General features: G+C 36.0%; 1 protein-coding gene across 1 annotated transcript; it reads left to right on the top strand.

The window, feature by feature from the left end:
- The first annotated feature begins 1,247 nt into the window (after nucleotides 1–1,247).
- On the top strand, nucleotides 1,248–19,146 carry LOC107794533 (translation factor GUF1 homolog, chloroplastic). Its single transcript, XM_016617032.2, has 22 exons — nucleotides 1,248–1,658; nucleotides 2,239–2,415; nucleotides 4,141–4,227; nucleotides 5,221–5,277; nucleotides 5,459–5,524; nucleotides 7,127–7,189; nucleotides 7,547–7,591; nucleotides 7,747–7,847; nucleotides 8,162–8,258; nucleotides 8,899–8,970; nucleotides 9,497–9,651; nucleotides 9,737–9,794; nucleotides 10,493–10,573; nucleotides 10,675–10,761; nucleotides 12,029–12,100; nucleotides 12,199–12,333; nucleotides 12,658–12,731; nucleotides 13,657–13,744; nucleotides 14,957–15,034; nucleotides 17,405–17,480; nucleotides 17,853–17,893; nucleotides 18,737–19,146. The coding sequence occupies exons 1-22, from the start codon at nucleotides 1,419–1,421 to the stop codon at nucleotides 18,830–18,832; spliced, it is 2,046 nt and encodes a 681-aa protein (XP_016472518.1). The 5' UTR covers nucleotides 1,248–1,418; the 3' UTR covers nucleotides 18,833–19,146.
- The last annotated feature ends 1,570 nt before the right edge of the window (nucleotides 19,147–20,716 follow it).

The raw sequence follows: 20,716 nt of genomic DNA, 5'->3' as shown, positions 1-20,716 counted from the left end.
CCCATATTTACCTCTATCATTTACTATTCGACCAAATTTGCCGCTACCATCAATAAACTTTTAAAAGTTATCTCTCAGTCCGTTAGCTAACCCAAAATCTTCCAAATTCATTTTATTTAAATCACTTGTTCTTCATCTTGATCCACTATTTTTAGAAATTACTAGTATTAATGTGAATGCTAAAGGTACTAAATTATACAAATTATTCATGAATATTTTTAATTACCATTGCACCCACTTCTCTTATTGTGATAATGGTTTTGAAGCTAATTTAAATGTTTTATAATTTTCAACCATATGCACACCGTAAAATTCTATGGGTCCATTTGTTATGTATTATATGTGCCTGCTCCATGTATATTCAAATAAATTTTGTAATTGTCTAGTTAGTATAGAGTTTGGTCGATTAACTTAAGAGTGCACAACGTGTCGGCATTTGATTAAAGCAAGGTTGAATTCGACAATACAAAATCTCTAAGGAACTTCAACTTCTATCACTAATACTTACAAAGCCTTCATACATTTGGTGGAACGAATTCATTAAAGCTAGGGTGTTGTAAATACTTTTAAAATTTTAAATAAGCTACTTAATTTAGATTCTTCAATTTACTATACTTTGTTTATTAACTGCTATATTATTTTAATATTTTTTCTCTTATTTCTTTTTTTTTTAAATTAAGAAAACAGGTAAATGCCAACTATTTTGAAAATAGTGGATCAAGAAAAACAAGTGACTTAACTAAAATGATTTGAGAGATTCTGGGTCACCTAAAGAACTGATGGGTAATTTTTAAAAATTTGTTGATGGTAGAGATAAATTTGGCTGGATAGTATAACGGTATAGGTAAATTTGATCGTATAGTATAACAGAGATTAATTGTAGATAATATTCAAAAAGTAAAGAGGTATATTTGAACCTTTTCCCTAAAAAAATTGTTTTATAATTGTACGACTATAGGGGTAAAGTTGTCATACAAAAAATTAACTCGATTAATTGCGATGATAATTGATACTTAAGCAACCTCCACTTCCAACCGAGAGGTTGTGAGTTCGAGCTTCCCCAAGAGCAAGGCGAGAAGTTCTTGGAGGGAAGGATGCCAAGGGTCTATTTGGAAACAACCTCTCTACCTCAGGGTAGGGGTAAGGTCTGCGTACACACTATCTTCTCCAGACCCCACTAAGTGGGATTATACTGAGTTGTTGTTGTTGATAATTGATACTTAAATTTCTAATCCAATGGTCCAAACGAAGAAAAACCAGCAAATTAACTACCCATTACGCGCGTGAAGATACAGAGCAAAAAATTTCACGCCTATCGTTTCATCTTGTGGCTGAAAAGCCAGCGAATTTCCCCCAGTAACAGAAAAGAGGATATAGCCTCTCCTCCTGTACAATTTCTAGGAGTGCGCCATTCGAAAATGGCCACTACGAATTTTTGCCGCCCCAAATTCATTCAATACCCAAACGCTAAAATTCAGCAGCAGCACCACAATTGCTTTCACCTTGCCTCAAAACTCTACTTCAGTCACAACTTGAAAAGCAAACGCAGTGGAGCTCAGTCTATGCGACGGCGGCGTAGTAGCTTGCGCGTGCATTGCCAAGCAGCTGCAACTGAGCTTGAGATCGCTGCCCGCGCCGGCAAAGACCGTCTATTGAAGGTCTGTTTATTTCGCCTTTTTTTTTTTTTAGTTTAAGTTCTATGCACCGGTTATTAAGTAAAAAATATGATTACTTATTAAGTAATTATAGGTAAATGACCTGGTTAGGAAATTAAAGCTAAGCATTCATTGATAAATTTTTTTAAAACGGTAACTTACCTGATATCACGTGTTAAAATTCATTTTACCGATTAGGTAATTATATGTAAATCTTTTGATAAGTATGACATTGGCTATATAATAAAAATGGTAACTAACTGGCTATCACATATTAAAATTTGAAATTAGTAACTAACCTGATATCACATGTTAAAATTCCTTGATAGTGCAAACAATCTTAAATTGTCCGTGTATATAACTTAAATCCTTGTTTTTTGGTGGATGAGAAGTTTGTTTCACCTTTTGTTTTTGAGTTTGATTTATGCGCTGAAGCGCCTGAAGGTACAAAAAATATTTAAAAGATGAGTTCACTTATTAAGTAATCATATTAAATCTTTTGGTTTTTATATCTTTTGTTTTTTCATTGTTTTGTGATAATTCGTTAGAATGAATTGGCGTTTGCTATTTTGTATGTGTGTAGGTGCCCATCTCGAATATAAGGAATTTCTGCATAATAGCACATATTGATCATGGAAAATCGACGTTGGCGGATAAGTTACTGCAGATGACAGGGACTGTAGAGAGCCGAGAAATGAAGGAACAGTTTCTGGATAATATGGATTTGGAGAGAGAAAGAGGCATCACTATCAAATTACAGGTGCACATTATTTATTAATCTAGAACCCAACAAGAAACAAAAATGTTCTACTTGGTTTACGCGTGAGTTTTGAGTAAAATTTCTGGTATAGTTGCAGTAATTTGATAGTACATATGTAATATGTGTGCAGTTATACAATATTAGTCAAGACCAGAAATGGTTGCAGGTAGCAGACATAGAGGATAAATGAGAGAATATATTTTGAGACAGTTTGTCATGTACTGCATAGACCTCCAAGTGCACTCATTTGTAGGCGTGGATCCAGGATGCTCGACTGTGTTAAAAGAAGATAGAGGTATGCCTAAAATAACATAAGAGGAAGTTTTCTCTAAAGACCTAAAATATCTTGGAATCCATGCAAATTTAGTGAAAATAGAACATTATGGAAGCAAAAGATTCGTAGATGATACCAATTAAAAGGTTTAGACATGTTGGTATGTTACATTATGTCCAATATTTATTAGGAGTCTTTTTAGTTTGTTTAGAAATTTGCATGTCAGTAGAAAATATAGAGAATCGTTAGTGTTAGAGAACCCCCAAACTATTAAATATTTGGATAAAATGGATCCAAATGGAGCGGAATCGATAGTGACGATTCATATTGCCAACTCCAGTAGCTTGGGATAGAGACATAGTAATAGTTGGTTTCTTTGATCTCTAATAGAATCGACTGGCATCAGTGTATGTTTTTGGATGATAGTGGCGAGACCTTTGTATGATGGGCTAAAGTAATATCAGTTCCCAGGAAAAAATAAAAAATAATATATCAAGGGTACAGGAAGCAAAAACTGTATAGGACCTCCATTTAGGAGAAACTTGCCACACTAGGAGGTTGAGTTTTAGAGTTTGGCGTGGACTTTATATTGGCAAAATATCATAGGTGGTGTTTGTTTCTGGATATTTTTTTCAGTTTTTGCCACTAGTAAAAAGTTTTTCAGTTTCTGCAAAAAATGTAAAAACTCGATGGTATTTGGTCGGAAAAATCAAAAAGTTGTTTCGAAAAAAATTTCAACACTTTATGAGAACAAAGTCCACCTATATGGGCGGGATTGAGAGATGGTCTCTTCGTAGTAAGATTATGCTATCAAAGTTCTATGAGAAGAGAAGGAAGGGACTTTCCTAATTATTCAGTGTGAATTCCAAGAGCACCTATGTTTCTTTGCATGGCTAGCAGCAGGTGAGGCTGTCCTGATGCCGGAGAACTTGGGGAAAGAAAGTATACATCTAGCTGTTTCATGTGCAAGAAGGCATGTGGGGATATCATTTTCTACTCCACTTCCCAGTTGCAGATGGGCTATGATTCCTAGTTTGGAAGATGGGTGGAGTTGAGGGGGTAACACCTTCCAACACAAAGGAAATGCTAAAAGGATGAAAGTTCTGGAGGAAAAGAAAGAAGTTTAGCACGAGAGGTAGCCCATGTGGTGCTATTGTTGATTGTTCAGAGACAAAGCATTTGAATGGGTTGAAATACTTCTTTTGTAAATTTTTGGAGCACCCATGTGATACCAGTTAGCATTAAGTCTCTCGCAGTTCCTGCAAAATGTATTGTGACCTTCACTACTTTAGTCTATTCACTTTTGCTCGAGGAAGAAAAGAATGTTGAGCATAGCTCTTATTTGCAGTCTGTGTTTTGAGGAAGTTTTATATGCTTTTGAAACCTTTCTTTGTCTCAGTATTGATCATTCTGATGCTTTCCTAGGAAATTCATGTAACTTTTTGCTGCAGGCTGCTCGAATGCGTTTCATTTATGAAAATGAGCCATACTGCCTCAATCTGATTGACACTCCAGGTCATGTAGATTTCTCATATGAGGTATGTGGCAGGAACGGTCTTAACATGAAAGTGTTGTGCTAACCCTCAATTTTGGTTGGTTTACATTATACCATCCATCCTGATCTTATAAGGTAGAAACTCTGTATGCATATGGTTGTTGTTTTCATGGTTTATATACCGGGATAAGTGAGCAAGATGTTAATTTTGTCAAAAAAGTAAGGAATTTGTGTCGCAGTCATGTGAAATTTTCTATACATGTGGAATGAATGCATCAGCATCTCATAATTGAAGACTTCATGTCACAAAGCTGTACCTGGTCCATAACTTGAACAAATTTCATATCTTATCTAACAATTTCTTTTGGTTTGGGTGATGAATTTCTCATCAAGGGTTCAACATTGTAAGTTGTTTTCACCATGACATATGTCACTTATTAGTGGTTGTTGCTAATTTGGCCCATCCTAAAAGATTCGACAAAAGCAAAAGAGAATGGAGAAGTTAAGCCCACTATGATGTACAGCTTTTATTGATCTTGAAGGCGATTGGAGACCAACAATTTGATACTACTTTAGCATTTATCTAATTTAAGATACCATGTCCTCCAAATCCTTACCTGGTCATTTGATTCAATTTGAGTTGGTGGTAGGGGGTGATCTAGTAAGTTTGGGTCCAAATATACGTTGGTCCGGCTATAAAATACACCACTCCCTGGCGATTCTTATAATTTGGATTTGGAAATGTTCAAATATATACGAGCTCTATTGACATGACCCGTACGCTATTAGAATTGGTATTGAATATGTAAATAATGCATTTTCACTTAGATATAGCTCTTCGTTTTCTAGTGACTATTCAAGTACTTTGATCTAAATTACTGGAATCACCCGATATGCTATAAATTAGCAGACCAAAGTCACCAAAATGCACAATGCATTTATAGTGTGGCGAAGGTGGTTTATTTGTAGAATTATTTCCTGTGAAGCACAGAACAGATTTCCATTTTATGCCATATTAATTCTTCATTAATATCAGGTCTCTCGGTCTCTTGCTGCCTGTGAAGGTGCTCTGCTTGTTGTTGATGCATCCCAGGTTTAAAAACATTTATCTCCTGTATATTTCAGAATCTATTCGTAAAATACATGTAACGATTATAGGTTGCAGTTCTAATTAGTTGATATGGTAATGAAAATGAACTGTCATATTTTGTGCCTATTACAATAAATGGAGTTTTTTGCAGTGTCCGATTTTGAATTGAGTTCTTATGCTATAGGGTGTAGAGGCGCAAACACTGGCTAATGTGTATTTAGCATTGGAAAACAATCTTGAGATCATCCCGGTACGTTTGTTGGAATGCTACTGTGTATCATAGGTGTATCATGAATTACATACGGAGCACATAATTATATCAGACATTTCAACTAAGGCAAATGTCAACAGCTTTTTTCTGGTGTTACAGGATGTTCTTATTTTAATAGTTTCAAGCAATTCCTGATGATTTTGATGTCTGATAGGTGATAGCGTCCTCTTTCAAAGATGATCTAGGTTTTTGAAAATTTTGAAATTGGCTTAGTTTATGCTTCCAAAACTATTGAAAGTCGAGAGAAATTACCAAGTTATATATTAAAATGTGTCTGCATTCACCACATGTCTGAGTTTATTGAACTTGAGTAGAGAATCTTATGAAGAATATTCTGTAGGATATACTATATTCAATTTGTAGGAATTAATTGCTTACCTTATTGTACATATACTAAGAATTGATTTGAGGTTCATGAAGAACTTTCATGACTGGGAAATGGCAGAATTCCAAAACCTAATCGATTTGCTTCACAAACATGGAACACCGAAGGATAACCACAATGTATGGAGGTGGAGGGCGGGGAACAATGGAGTGTTTTCTGCTAAGTCATACTATGAGTAGCTCCTAGTTATGGAGGAGGTTTCATTTCCACATAGATCTAGTTGGATCCCTAAGCTACCAAGAGAAGTGTGCTCCTTCACTTGTTTAGCAACAAGAGGGGTGATATTGAAGGCCAAATCTGAGGAAGAGGAAGGTTACATACAATAGTTGGTGCTTCATGTATAAGTGTTCGGTTGAAGATGTTGACCATCTCCTCCTTGATTGTTGGGTAGCCTCGAGATTATGGTGGGAAATCCTGTGTTGGTTAGGAATATCTTGGGTGAAGCCAGGCACTGTGAAAGAGCTAATGTTTAATTGGAATTGTGGTCGGAGAATGGGAAGATGTAGGACATGGAATGTTGCTCCACTAGCACTTATGTGGGTTGTTTGGAGAGAAAGAAATAGGAGAGCTTTTGAAAATATAGAGATGAACTTTCTACAATTGAGGAATAACCTCTTATTCCTTATTTTCTCTTGGTGCACCCATGAGGTTCCTTTATGTATAGAAGATTGGGTTTGTTCGTAGAAGACCATATCTTTTTGTAGCTTTTCTACTTTTTGGTATTCTCACTGTATATGAGCAATTTTGTGCCCAAACATATGATATTAAGTTAGTACTTTATCAACAAAAAAATGTATATTAAGAATCTTATAAGGAGCCACTCTTGTATATATTCAATAACCAAATTCCTTACGAGCTTTTTCTCTTTTCTTTGCTCTCCTTTTACATGTTACCGGAGCTTCTAATTGCTACACTTGTCCGTGAAAGATTCCTAAAGGGTTTATAATGCCCTGTGCCACTCTATCCATTGCCTTAAGGTTTTAGGTTGGGTGCGCAGATCTTCAAAGCTATGACGCTCTGGTTTGCAGTTTTTTTAAATGTGCTCTATATCATGCTAGGGATGCAGGAGCATTTTTGCTATCGTCATTTCTTTATCAGTCATGACGCCCCAGTCTTTTGTCATCGTCTTCAAATCATGTTGTTTCATATTTATTGATTATGTATTTGCTGACAAGAGTGATGATTCTTCTCTTCAGATTCTGAACAAGATTGATCTTCCAGGGGCTGAGCCAAATCGTGTTGCTCAAGAGATAGAAGAGGTTGGCTTGTTGAGATAAATACAGTTAGGATTTTTGTATCTGTAGAGGTATAGCTACTATTATTGGTGCCATTGTGATTGTCTGCACCATTAATGAATAAGCTATGGCTATTATTCCTGCTATGGCTTTGGTTGTCATTCTCACTATTACTAGTATTACTTGCTTTATATGATTTTTGCAAATTTTCTCTAAGGTTAGATGACCTCTAAATCGCCTTTATTGATAAGTCATGTTTTTACATGTTGTGGTGTCAATGGTTTTCTGTATTAGCTGTCTGGATATGAATGAAGGAAAAAGATACTTGAAGCTTCTGTAACTTCACAATTAACCATAGAATCAACTCATCTTGTTGTATAGATTGTTGGCCTGGACTGTAGCAATGCAATACACGCCTCAGCAAAGGTAATTTCTTTCATAATTCTCATTTCCCGTTCTTTCTGTTCAATGAATACATGGCAGATTCTATTTTTAACCAAATAGAAGAAAATTTAAAGTAATGGTTGAATAACTGAGCCCTACTACAACTTGCGGAATTTGATGTGTGTTTTCCTCATTAGGAAGGAATAGGTATTACGGAAATTCTAAATGCGATTGTTCAGAAGATTCCACCACCAGGTGATACTGCTGGAAGGCCTCTGAGGGCTCTTATATTTGACAGGTATATCTGATTGACAGCCCTTTGAATATATTCGCGTTAGTTTACTACTATTTACAGATGTTTGAAAGCTTATGCATGGAAATACTCATTAAAAATTTTAATCATGCATTTGCAATATCCAATATTAAGAAATTGGTTACTATTCTCAATATTACTGATGTTATCTGTTTTTACATTGGAAGATGTTACACATATTAGCAAGAGAAATACCAACGTTATGAAAATAATTTAAAAGCTGTGAACATGCATTGACGAAAAACCTGGGATAGCACATCATAACTAACTGAAATTGTTCCCTTTATCTCTTTATGCAGTTATTATGATCCATATCGGGGTGTTATTGTCTATTTTCGAGTCATTGATGGGACTATTAAAAAAGGTGATAGAGTGCTTTTTATGGCCAGTGGGAAGGTATAGTTTCTTAATCATATACTTTGCCTTTTCTTTTGTCCAAGTGATCATTTGGAAAATCATCATCTAGCATTCAGTGATATAGTAGCTGGTTCTAGGTGCTGTATTGTTGAGAATAATACTGTGACTTACTGTTCGAAAAGAAAGACCTTATTTGTTGCCCAAGGAGAATATACGGCAAGAATATTACATGGGCAGTCAACAACTTCAGCCTTTGTGTGTGAAAAACTAATCTTTTAAAGAACATAAGCTTCTGTTAATACAATTAGGGGTTCAATGCTTGAATCACTAATATGTGTTAAAAGAAATCTTTTACAGCAAATAGTAAGCTTCAACCCATAGAATTAGGAGTCCATTGCTAGAACCTTCAATATCCTTTGGATCTGATAAAATAATGTCATTGACCTCCTGATGTCTTAAAGAATTATACCCTTCTCTGTGTTAAATTTTGAAGGCATCTTGTTCGGGAGTGTTGTACCGATCTCTACTTCAATCCTCTTTTCTTATATACAAGATTTTTTTTCATTATTTACCTGCGAGATATGACCTTCTCAATTTTCTGAATTTTTCTCTTTCTCTTATTTGGTTGATAGATAGATCAAAATACCTGTTGGCTTATTCTTAACTACAACAAATGCAGGATTATTTTGCTGATGAATTAGGAGTTTTATCTCCTAACCAGTTGCAAGTTGATCAGTTATACGCCGGAGAGGTAGAATATCTTATTTGACTAATTAATTCTAATACCTCTCTTCTTATTTATCAGGAAAAAAGATCTACCTCTTGTCCAAAGCAGAATAAGCAATTATTTACCGCTTCTCAGTTCTCATTTAGAGTTCCCAATCTGCTACATCCTTGATGACCAAGTTAGATGGATTTGATTCTACAGTTAATTATTGAGAAATGGCTCAGCAGAGACATTAACACTAGGTGATTTCTTCCCATCTGCCTAAGCCTTGGTGGGCAGAGTTACCCAGTACTGTGCTAGTGAGGGATAGCAAGTACTTTGTGGAATAGTCGAGGTGCTCGCAATCTGGACCAGACACCACTTTTATAAAAAATTATCAAGAAATCATAGCGTCAAATTATTGCAAATCCTGGAAAAATGAAAAAGAAACTAATATAACTGATGTGATAAACAACGACAAATCATGAGGGCAGTACCTTCAAATCTTCATTTTAATAGGTCAATTTTCTTCAAGTGATGAGATTTTAAGATTTTCAGTTTATCATTTCAGGTGGGCTTTCTTTCAGCTTCCATAAGATCAGTAGCTGATGCTAGGGTGGGTGACACTATCACACACTTCAATAGAAAAGCAGAGCAGTCACTACCGGGATACAAGGAGGCTACTCCAATGGTTTTTTGTGGCTTGTTCCCAGTTGATGCCGACCAGTATATTTCTATTCTCATACTTTACATGTATATATATGGATGCAAATAGATTTGCCACTGCAAATGGTTGTCAACATTTCTGCAGGTTTAGTGAGCTTCGTGATGCATTGGAGAAGTTGCAACTTAATGATGCTGCATTGAAGGTAAAAATAATGCTCGCAATGTAAATACTGACGGGTTTTTGATGAGTTCCTGAATTTTCTCATTGCAATGCTTTTGAAAACTTGTCAGAGCATTATTTTTGTAGTCAGTGTTCAGAATCTTGTGTATCATGTGTCCTTTGTTCTACTCTGGCTTTTATGATATACTCCCTATGTTTCAATTATGTGGCGTAGTTTGAAGAGACACGAAGTTTTAAGAAAGAAATAAAGACTTTTGAAACTTGTGGTCTTAATCATTGATGTTGGAAATTTTAGTTTTGTTCAAATTTATGCGTTTGCATGTAGTCGACCCCATTATAATCCTTTGACCAATATTACTTAATGAATTTGCAGAGCTTCAGACCTTTGTCTTGCTATCAGGGCTTCCTTTATCTTCTTTAGCCGAGGGTCATTCGGAAACAGTCTCCTTACCCTTCCATGGTAGGGGTAAGACTGCGTACATCCTACCCTCCCCAGACCCCACCTGGTGGGATTATACTGGATAGTTGTTGTTGTTGTTGTTGTTGTTGTTGAATTTGCAGATTTATGCATATTCTTGTCTGCTAACCATTTTATCTTCCTTTTATACTTATAATTTGTTAGAAATAACCGGAGATGTGGCAATTATTATGAATATTGTTCAAAAACTTTGAAGTTGCAAATTTACGTAAGATTTTTCTCTCATAATTCCAAATTTGCAGTTTGAGCCAGAGACTTCAAGTGCTATGGGTTTTGGATTTCGATGTGGGTTTTTGGGTCTTCTTCACATGGAAATTGTTCAGGTCAGAATAATGTTCATGCTAACTTCACTGCTAGTAACTTGATTATTTTTTACCCTGACGGTTGTGCTTGTCATGTGCTCTATTATACTTTTGTTTCACAGGAAAGGCTCGAGCGCGAGTACGATTTGTCTCTAATAACTACAGCCCCGAGTGTCGTTTACCGAGTCAATTGCATAGACGGTGATATTGTAACATCTCTTGTCCTGCACTCAAGCTTTTTATTCTGAGTTGTGCCTCTTTATTCCAGTGAAATTGTCAGAGCTTAGCTCTAATGCTGACTTTTTCAAGGGTATCATAAATGGGATAATGTATTTCTGGTGTGGGAAATTGACTGGGCATTCTTTAAAATTATATGGGTTTAGACAACCCTGTGAAATATCTGCTTGCATTCTTAAAACCATAGGATTTTATATTCTCTCTACTCCAGATAGCATGATAGGAAATACGATAGCTTTTACCAGTAGAGCAGTTACAAGAATCTCTTCCTTATTTAACTGCTAATGAAAGGACTATCAGATTTTGATGTTGTCATCTGGAGACAGATAAATGGGTTAATTAATAGAAAAAAAAATTCTGCTGCTTTAAGCATTCTTTTACTCCCCTATGTCTAGTTGCATCCTTTTGCAAATTTATCGTGGTTGTCACTTGTCAGGTTAATGAGCTAGTATTCGTACTTGCATCTACTAAACACAGGTAGCTAGGAAGGTGTTTATCCCTGGGGTTGATTGTGTCAAGCCATTAATACCATTCTAGTTTACTGCAGTTGCTAGTATAAATGTATAATTATCCACTTCTAGTTAAAAGTGTCATTCTGCAGACCTCACCATAGGTTAACTGTTCAATGCTGTTTTTGCCTTTCTTCAAGTGTACTTTCTTTTAACCTTAATATTGTTGCTGCGTAACATTGACTGTCCTGCTGCTTTGTTCTTTCTGTACAAAATATTGATTTGCATCTCACTCCTGACTTAAAGAAAAGAAGAACTACAAATTTAAACAACATGATATCTACCAGGATAACAGTATCATCCTTACTGTTACCATTTTCAAAAAAGAAAAAGACAGTATCGACCTAAAAGCGCCATCAGGATTAACTGACTTCTTTACTAGAATATTTCAGTATGCTTCTTTCTCACAAAGTCTTATTTCAAAAATAAAAGACTGATTTCATAGTGAGATTGTTTGGGACATACAGAGATACTTTGAAGTTATCACTGTTAGCCAAGACTAGAGAGGTTGTGTAATATAAAAAATTACAAGGGGAACTTATGATACACTAGAAAGAAAGGTCATTCTAATTGACAAAAGTTTATCTTTGATAACTCGGTGTTATTTTTCATCTTTTAAGTTTTTCATCCTTTGAAGTAGTCTATGTTTATCTTCCAGTATTGCAGTTTTTATATTGGAGCCTGTCTTTCCATGTTATGGTCTTATATGCATGCATCTGATCTGATCCAGGTTGAGTGTTCAAATCCATCTTTGCTTCCTGAACCCGGAAAAAGACGGTCAATTGAGGAGCCGTTTGTTAAGGTTGCTCTCTGAATTCATGACTATTTTCAAATTTGTCTTTCATATGCAGTATCAATTCTAACTAGTTGGTCATCTGCTTGTGATTCTTCTCCATGCAGATTGAGCTTCTTACTCCAAAAGATTATATTGGTGCTCTTATGGAACTTGCTCAAGATCGAAGAGGAATATTCAAAGAGATGAAATATATTACCGAGAATAGAGCATCACTCATATATGAATTGCCACTTGCTGAGGTAACTAGTTAACCAGTGCCCTGATGTAGAGCTCTTGTGGATTGGAAAAGGGTTAGGGTACAAAAAGTACATTTCTGGAGGATTTAAAATATGGGTGGCTGTCGTTTTGCTTACTAGTTGTTTTTTGGTACTTCACAATGTACGTAGTGTATTCATTTTTCTTAAGGATTCCATGTTGAATTTTGTTTTCTTTTTCATTTTATTTTGTTTTTTGATCAAGTAAGGAATAATATCAATTTTCTTTTCTTTTTCTGTGAGCACGTCTACCAATGTTGAGCTGGGTCTTTCTTTGTCCAGTCATGATGTTTCAATTTTCTTCATCAGATGGTTGGAGATTTCTTTGATCAGCTAAAGTCAAGAAGCAAAGGTTATGCAAGCATGGAATACTCCTTTATCGGGTAAGACAACATATTATGCAGTGTCAAATCTATCTTCAGTGATTTGATCTCCTAATATTTTGGAACTTGCACACACTTTTTAAATATTAATTACATATCTTGTTCTCAATTTAAATTGTCTCATGCTTCTAGTACGGTTGAATTGATTCAGGTGATGAAAGTTGGTTCATTTTTTTTCCAAGCTAAGGGAGACAAATCTGTATTCACGTTTTCTTTTGTACCTTTCCTCTTCCTCTTATGTCTGAGGAATAGGAGGAGTTCTAAATGTTAAAGGAGAATATATGAAATCTCTTTCCTCATAAAATGCCTATGTAGCTTCTTTTTCTTTTGCAGAAAGATTGTTAATTTGTACAAAATGATTTTATTGCAGAAAGAAGATCCCAATTTTCTTCCCATGAACAACTTGTAAAAAGTTGTTAGGTAGATATTCTAAAGTTATGAGCCCTTTTACTGTTGCCCTCCATGGATATCTATCTGAAGAGAGCTCACACTATTTCTGCTGCGCGTGTCAAAGGCAAACCTTTAGCTTGATATTCTGAATCAGGCGTACAGTTGGTATTATTGTCATGAGTGCTCACTGTTAAATAAACATTTAGTTCGATGCACTGCTAAATCAATGGCGTATCTGGATGCGTGAAATGGTCTTTACACTGATCCCAATTGTAAGACGTAATTGGAACCTAGTTAATGTGTTCTTTGCTTTCCAATCTTTTACAGAAGCACCAATTTCCAACTCTCTAGCTTGATGATTGTCAGTTAAATCCCATTTCTGTTTGCATTTACTTATTAGTGGATTTCTTTCCATATTTGAGAAAGGGAAAAACTGTTTAAAATGTCTAATTGGCGTCCAAAGATTGTTGTTGAAGTTCATAAAATTGCAGATAACTTGCTAATGAGATCTATTTACTCTGATTGTGCCTGCCAGGTATACAGAAAGTGATCTGATAAAGCTTGATATTCTCATTAATGGTGATTGTGTCGAACCCTTGGCAACAATCGTACATAAAGACAAGGTAACAAAGGGTCTAATGACATGTATATGTGGTTAAAATGGAAAGCAAATTCATCTGGGAGAAAAGAACCTACTGCATAAAATTCTTCTGCTGCACTTTTGCTTGACAGTTGTGACAGTGTTGGGATACTTCTTTTTTCCCCGCTAGCATTGTGTTTTCTTCGTGACAAGATTTTGGAGCTTTTTTCTCATGGACATGATGTAAAAACTAAATCGCTTTCATTCAATGTCAGCCACATTATGCACTTAACTCGGAAGAACTGCACAAGTATTAGAGTTGTTGCCTCATGAATATAGGTGAACAGAATAGAACTTTTGTCTTCCATGTGTTGACATGAAGGATTTTTCAAGTCACAAGCATTCACTAGCTACCTGAAAATAGACTGGCAGGCATAATCTATTGCTTTTCTTTTCTTAGTTATTGATGGAATCCATGCTGTCTTCTCCTATAATCTTTTTGACTGTTTATCATCTATTGTTGCTCGGGCTCTTCACTTCCGGTGCCGCACCCGTGTCGACACAATGTGGGTGTAGGTGTGGGATCCGTACCGGATCAGGTCAACCGATTTTGGGTACTTTGACCAAAATCAATGGTGAAATTTGGGACATATACAATGATTTCTGAAATTAAAATAAAAGCTAGGGTGAAATTGAAGAAAATGGAATACCTTGTATATAGAAATTTCTAAGTCAGTCCTTTTCCTTTTATCTCCTTCTAGGATTCTCCTCTTGATCAATGTTTTCCCATTCTTGGATACCTTGACATATTTTTGGAACTCTACAACAACAACATACCCAGTATTATCCCACACTGTGGGGCTGGGGAAGGTAGTGTGTACGCAGACTTTACCCCTACCTTGTGAGGATAAAGAGGTTGTTTCTAATAGACTGGAACTCTATTTTTAGATATTTGAATTATTTTTAGCCGAATCCTTGCACCTGTATCCCTACCTGGATCCGTATGCCTGAATCTTAAAATTTAGATCATGAAGGATCCGACCTCTAGATCCGCACCTGTATGAGACACCTGCACCGAGTTCGAGCAAATTTAAATCTTCATAGATTGTGCAAAAATAAAAACATTTATTTATTGAGTCTACTGTTCGCTGGTATCTTCCCTTCTCCTTCGTTTACCAATGTGAAAGGTTTCTATCTTATCTGGTACAAATGATTGCCTTTGCATAGATTTGAAGTAACACTTGCATCTTTTCAGGCATATTCTGTGGGAAGGGCTTTAACCCAAAAGCTAAAAGAACTAATACCCAGACAAATGTTTAAAGTGCCAATTCAGGTACGACATCTCTTTCTTTACTTGGTCATCTTTTATGTTGTTCGTGATAATGGTAATTTTTAAGAGCCTTCATATTTCACATTGTTGTTGTTCATTACAAGAGGAAAAAATTTTCTCGTTTATTCTTGGAGTTCTCATTCAATGATATATAGCGTTAGTATCATCACTATGCTTCTTAGGGAGAAAGGCTTAATTACTCTGGTTAGTCTCCTACAACTATCCAAAGTGCCTATATCGGTGGCCATCCATTTGGAAGACTCTAGTGCACGGATTATACAATGTTTTCCTTCATTATATGAAAAGAATTCAGTTAGTTCTTGATTTCATGTTGCTCTTTGCTGGTTGTTTCATGAAGTATTTAAGTGAACTCGAAGAGTAGTGCATCATCAATTAGTATGAGTGTTGCACTAGAGTAGTGCGTCACTATTTGGTATGTATTTCACATCAATCTGATTTCAGGGGTGTCTTCATTCTTCTTGGGTAAGAGTTTTGTATAGTCCACAAACTCTTTTGCTTTTTGCTTTTTGAGTTTTACGTTGAAATGTAGTGTTTTTATCGGTGGTAGAATGTACTATACATTTGAAGTAGTTATCTTTTGAGAGATTTAAGTTTAAGTCGATGCTATATTTGATGACATTATCTTGCGTTCTCATTAACAAGAGAATTTCTTCCTCTCCACTCCCGTTTTGCTGTGTCGTTTAGAGCGCAGTCAAATTGTCTCTGAACTTCGAGTGCTGCATTAATTTTTCAGACTTTTATATTGATTTATGTGTTACAAAGGGTATGTGCTTGTTTGAATGTGTACTTTCAGAAAACATATGAAATCCACGGAGACTTTTGTATGAGCAGCAGAATTTTTTAAAAGAGAAGCGCTGTGCTACTAATAAGCCAAAAGATATTTTACAAATGGGCACATGCATGCACGTTATAGTGTAAAGCCATCAGTAATTTAAACTATGTTTTATTGTGTGTTTAAGTATCTCGTAGGCCTGGATTCAAGGTGAAGCAATGTTGTGCGTGTTGATCGGGCTGTACTTGCTCATCCGATTAGAGCATGTTACTGTTTCTACCTTATATTGAACAAATCATAGTGTTAGATGCAGCTTCTTTCACATTTGAATATCACTCCTTTTCTTTTCTACTCCCAAAGTAACAAAAAATACTTGCAGCATCCCATATTCCTCTATCATATAGTAACCATTTACATTTTGAACTCACCTTAAATTGTCATGCAAAGGCAAATCAAGACATTCAAAATGGAGTAGAACGAGAAGTTGTTTTCGCTCAACTGCAATAGAGCGGTAGGAATTTTGCTGTTACCTCATGAATACTATTAGAATGATAATGCAAGAATTTCTTAGAACCAGTGTGTCCCTTCAATTTGATTTCTGGTTAGTGGTTGCTTTACTGTTGAAGGAGCTGTCTCCAGCCAAAAACCAATTGATAAGGGAAAAGTAGTTGAGGATTTTACAAGATATTTGAGCCTTTTACTTAATTAATGCTGGTAAAAAGACTAAATTAGAACTAGAGCTTTCATGCGATTTGGACTTTTATTGCTGTAACAAGATATGAAAAAAGGCCAATATGGCGAACCCAAATTATGCACTTAGGGGCCAAAACACATGGCCGCTTGAATAAACCAATAGCTAACATGGTGTAACATGTAGTAATGTCGTGGATATGACAGAAGCTAATGTAGCAAATGCATGGAAGCTTTAATTTGCAAGGAGTTGACATGATACGAGAATAAAGACTGCGCGTGCATCATTTGGTAAAGAATTAGAGTGTCCAACTAGTCGGCAAATGATCCCTAACGGCTAAAGCAACTAGTCTATTTCATAAGTTAACTTCCCTTAGTGAACAATGATATTGGATAATACCTTATCAAAATTTAAAAAAAAAAAAGAGATGGAAAAGGAAAACAATGATATTGGGTACCTTTGCTTTTGTTGATTACTTGTTTTTTCTTTTGGTTTTCTGGTCCGGAAGACGTAGGTCTCCCATTTTACTCTTTCCAAAATCATTGTTTCTGTTTTATAAATGAACACCACATAAATTATCCATAGAAAGGAATTAGTTATCGGGATATTCACTTATTAAATCATTGCATGATGCTTTTGCATTGTTCTCTGAAGTTAGTTGAAATAAGGAAATCCGTATCTGAATAAATTGCTTCAAGTTTGGTTTATAACAAGCTTTCTTACTTGGTGTTAAGCGCCTTTGATTTATTTAGGAATAGTGCTATTCTTTTCTGCTAATGAGTTCAAGCACTAAATAGGAAGTCGTTACTTAAATTCTGTAACACTGTCTTGATCTTTCATACTATTCCTTGCATATTAGTTTTAGTGAATGCTTAATTTGTCATGACAGGCAACCATTGGCTCAAAAGTTATTGCCAGCGAGGCTATATCTGCTATCAGGAAGGATGTTCTCGCTAAGTGCTATGGTAAGATTACAAGATGAGTCCAACAGTATGATAATCTACGGTTAGAGTTGCATTGAACTGTTTCACATGCCAATGAAGTGCCTTTTATGTTATAGCTGTTAAGGTCTCTTAGTATTTTTTCCATGTTTTGAAATGAAAGCTTTGCAGAATATCCTGATTGTCTCTTTTTCGTCTTCATTTTATCTTAATGATCTGTTTCTTAGAATGATATACATATCAAAGTTCCTTGCAAGAATTTTCATTCTGCTTCTGCAGAGGATCCAGGATTTATGATGTTTCCTGCAGCATCTTAAACTCTCTTAAAACTTACGACATGTTTTTACATGGGTATGATCTCATAATTTGTTTTACATTTCATCTTTGTTCGTGTAGGTGGTGACATCTCAAGAAAAAAGAAACTGCTCAAGAAACAGGTACCTTGCACCCCTCTCCTGGGAAACAAATGCCTTATGTAATATTATTGTTAGTTACAATTACTCGTAATGAATGTTTAGGCTGTATTCTGTTTACAAAAATATTTGCATATGCTGTTGTTAGTGTCATGCTTAGCTGTGCAAGAAAATCAAATCCGTTTACAAAAATATTTGCATATTCCGGCATCTACAGAGTTGATTCGGTCCTACTTCTCTTTTTCCCCCATTTACTTTTCTTTCCTTTACCTCTCTCTCTTCTGGCTTGTGGTGCTACATCATCATTTAGCTCTTTGTTTCTTTTTAAGACTGAGAAATCCGTTTGGGGCAAACCGGGTAGGACCAACCACAGCCTTCAAAACTCAGGGATAAAGGGGCACCTCTACCCTTCTCCACTTAAATACCAGGCTTAGTTCACATGGCTCAGGGCTCGAACCTGTGCCCTAAGGCACAAATTCCTCAACTTTTGCCACTTGAACTAAGCCCTGGGGGGCATCATTGTTTAGCTTTTGTTTCTTATCTTTTTTTTTTCTTTAGCAAATAGCCTGGTCATCCTTTCCAATTGCAATTGGGCCGTCAGTTATGATTTATATATTAGTTACTTGAGAATCTTTAATCTGGAGGAAAGAGTTGATGTCCTAGGCGCAAGACTATTTATCAACAGGTTATATTAATATGAGACGGTAATCAGAGCTTACTCTTCAATATATTTCTTGTGAAATTCTTGCTGGTAAACTATGCTTGCGTACTCGTGTCATTTCTTATGGTGGTTTTGTTTATTTGTTGTATGTAAACTGGGGTTACACAGTTTATGCATTATGATTCATTTCTCTATCTTTTTATCAGGCTGAAGGAAAGAAAAGAATGAAAGCTATTGGTAAAGTTGATGTACCTCAGGAAGCATTCATGGCTGTATTAAAACTTGAAAAAGAGGTCTTATAATTCATTTTCAGTAAAGATTTTTGGCAGTGGAAAAGTGCAATTAAGAAAGTGATGACTACATTGTCACAAATTGTGATACAAATATCATGTGAATAGCTATGGGTTCTGGAATTTTGAGCGATTTGTGTTTCGTCAAAACAGAGTTACAATCAATGAATAGCAATTCAGATTGAGAAGTTCTCATTGTAGTGACATTGTAAATAGAGGGGCACAATTTCTTTTGTTAATTACAGTTAGTTTTGGTATCTATACCAGTGTAATTAGCAACAAAGTGCTACTATTTTACAAGGTAATTTTACAGCTTTTGCTATCAAGCGGTGATACTAATATATCGTCTCGTGTCTCCTTCTTGAGCCGAGGGTCTCAGGGAAACAACCTCTCTACCCCTCGGGGTAGGGGTAAGGTTTGCATACGTATTACCCTCCCCAGACCCCACTAGTGGGATTACACTAGGTTGTTGTTGTTGTTGTTGCTATCAAGCAGTGATGAAGAATTATTTGTAAGATACCTCTGATAAGCAGGGGCTTTTTTTTTTTTTTTGCAATCCGCTAGGCAAGCGCCTAAGGCTAGTTTTTTTATTAATAACAGAAAAGAAAAATACAACAATTAGGAAAAGTAGAAATAAGGGGGGACAATAGCACCGGTATTGTTACCCATATAACACAAACCGGGTTAAACCTTACCTTACTAATCCTATTGAGGCATAAAATAGCCTCACTAGCAAGCATGTAAAACGAAAGAACTAGCTACAATCACATATTCAGTGATCACCACAGAGTTTATAACATATTCTGTGATGATATTACAAATCAGAATACTAACATAATGGTAGAATAAAATGATGAAGGAATTAAAATGTTGTCCCTTCTTGTCCAAACTTGTAATTTCTTCAATTTGTAATTCTTTTTCATCACACTCCCAATTCTTCAAGAAGTATTCAAAATTCATGATTTCTTTTTAGAACGATTGGACCTTGTTTATGTAGTTGGGGTGACCTGCTTTTGTTTGGCATTTCTCATTGGAGGTCGCCTAACATTTAAAAAATCACTAACCTTGTCGTCCCAACTATTTTTCCTTGTATGAGTCTTTTTACCTTTGCCGCTATGCCTTGGTGATAGATCCCCTTTTCTTGATGCCTGTGCACGACATTCTTGTAACATTGCTTCTTCTTCTCCTTGTTCAAAAAATTCACTCCCCAAATTAACAAGTTGTGGAGAACTCTGAACGATATCGAGTGTCACTAAGGCATCTCCTCCTTGTGTCGTTGTCACGATTGTCTTACTTTGTTGTTGTCCAATGTTTTGCATTTTTTTTCTTGCTCTTACTTACAGGACCAGTGCTAAGCGTAGCAGGATTTAAGGATTTTAGAGGAGTAGAGCTTACCATTGCATCCAAAAGTTTCCTCTCCTCCAATGAAATGAGTGGCTCAGTTGTTACAATTTGATTCTGCCCAGAGTTTGGCACTAATGTTGCTTTTCGATCACCAGCAAAATTTTCGCCTGAGCATTGTTGTTGCACATTATCTCCTGTTGCCTTTTGACCCAAATTTGTTGCTTCTGCATTTGCAGAAATTCTTGGAACAAAAGCTGGAGCATTATGGTTCAACTTGCTGTTGGGACTTGCTGCAGGTGCCGCAAGTGCATGACAATTCAAATTGTTCTTGGGTGCTGCCGATTTCCCCTGAAACTTTGGCTTGACTGGAGCATCAATGTCCTCTCTTGCACTATCCTAATCATCCTCTTGGTCATCTTCTTCAGATGAAAAACCAGCAATTCCGTCACCCCAGCCCTCCTCATTATCATACTCTCGTAGGTCGTTCCACACTTTCGAGTTAATAACCATCTCCCTCACCTTTGCTTGAATTATTCCTTTGTTATTGGCAGT

This window comes from Nicotiana tabacum, chromosome 16 (genome assembly GCF_000715075.1).
Source record: "Nicotiana tabacum cultivar K326 chromosome 16, ASM71507v2, whole genome shotgun sequence".
Lineage (NCBI taxonomy): Eukaryota > Viridiplantae > Streptophyta > Magnoliopsida > Solanales > Solanaceae > Nicotiana > Nicotiana tabacum.
This window is presented reverse-complemented; position numbering and strand designations above follow the sequence as displayed.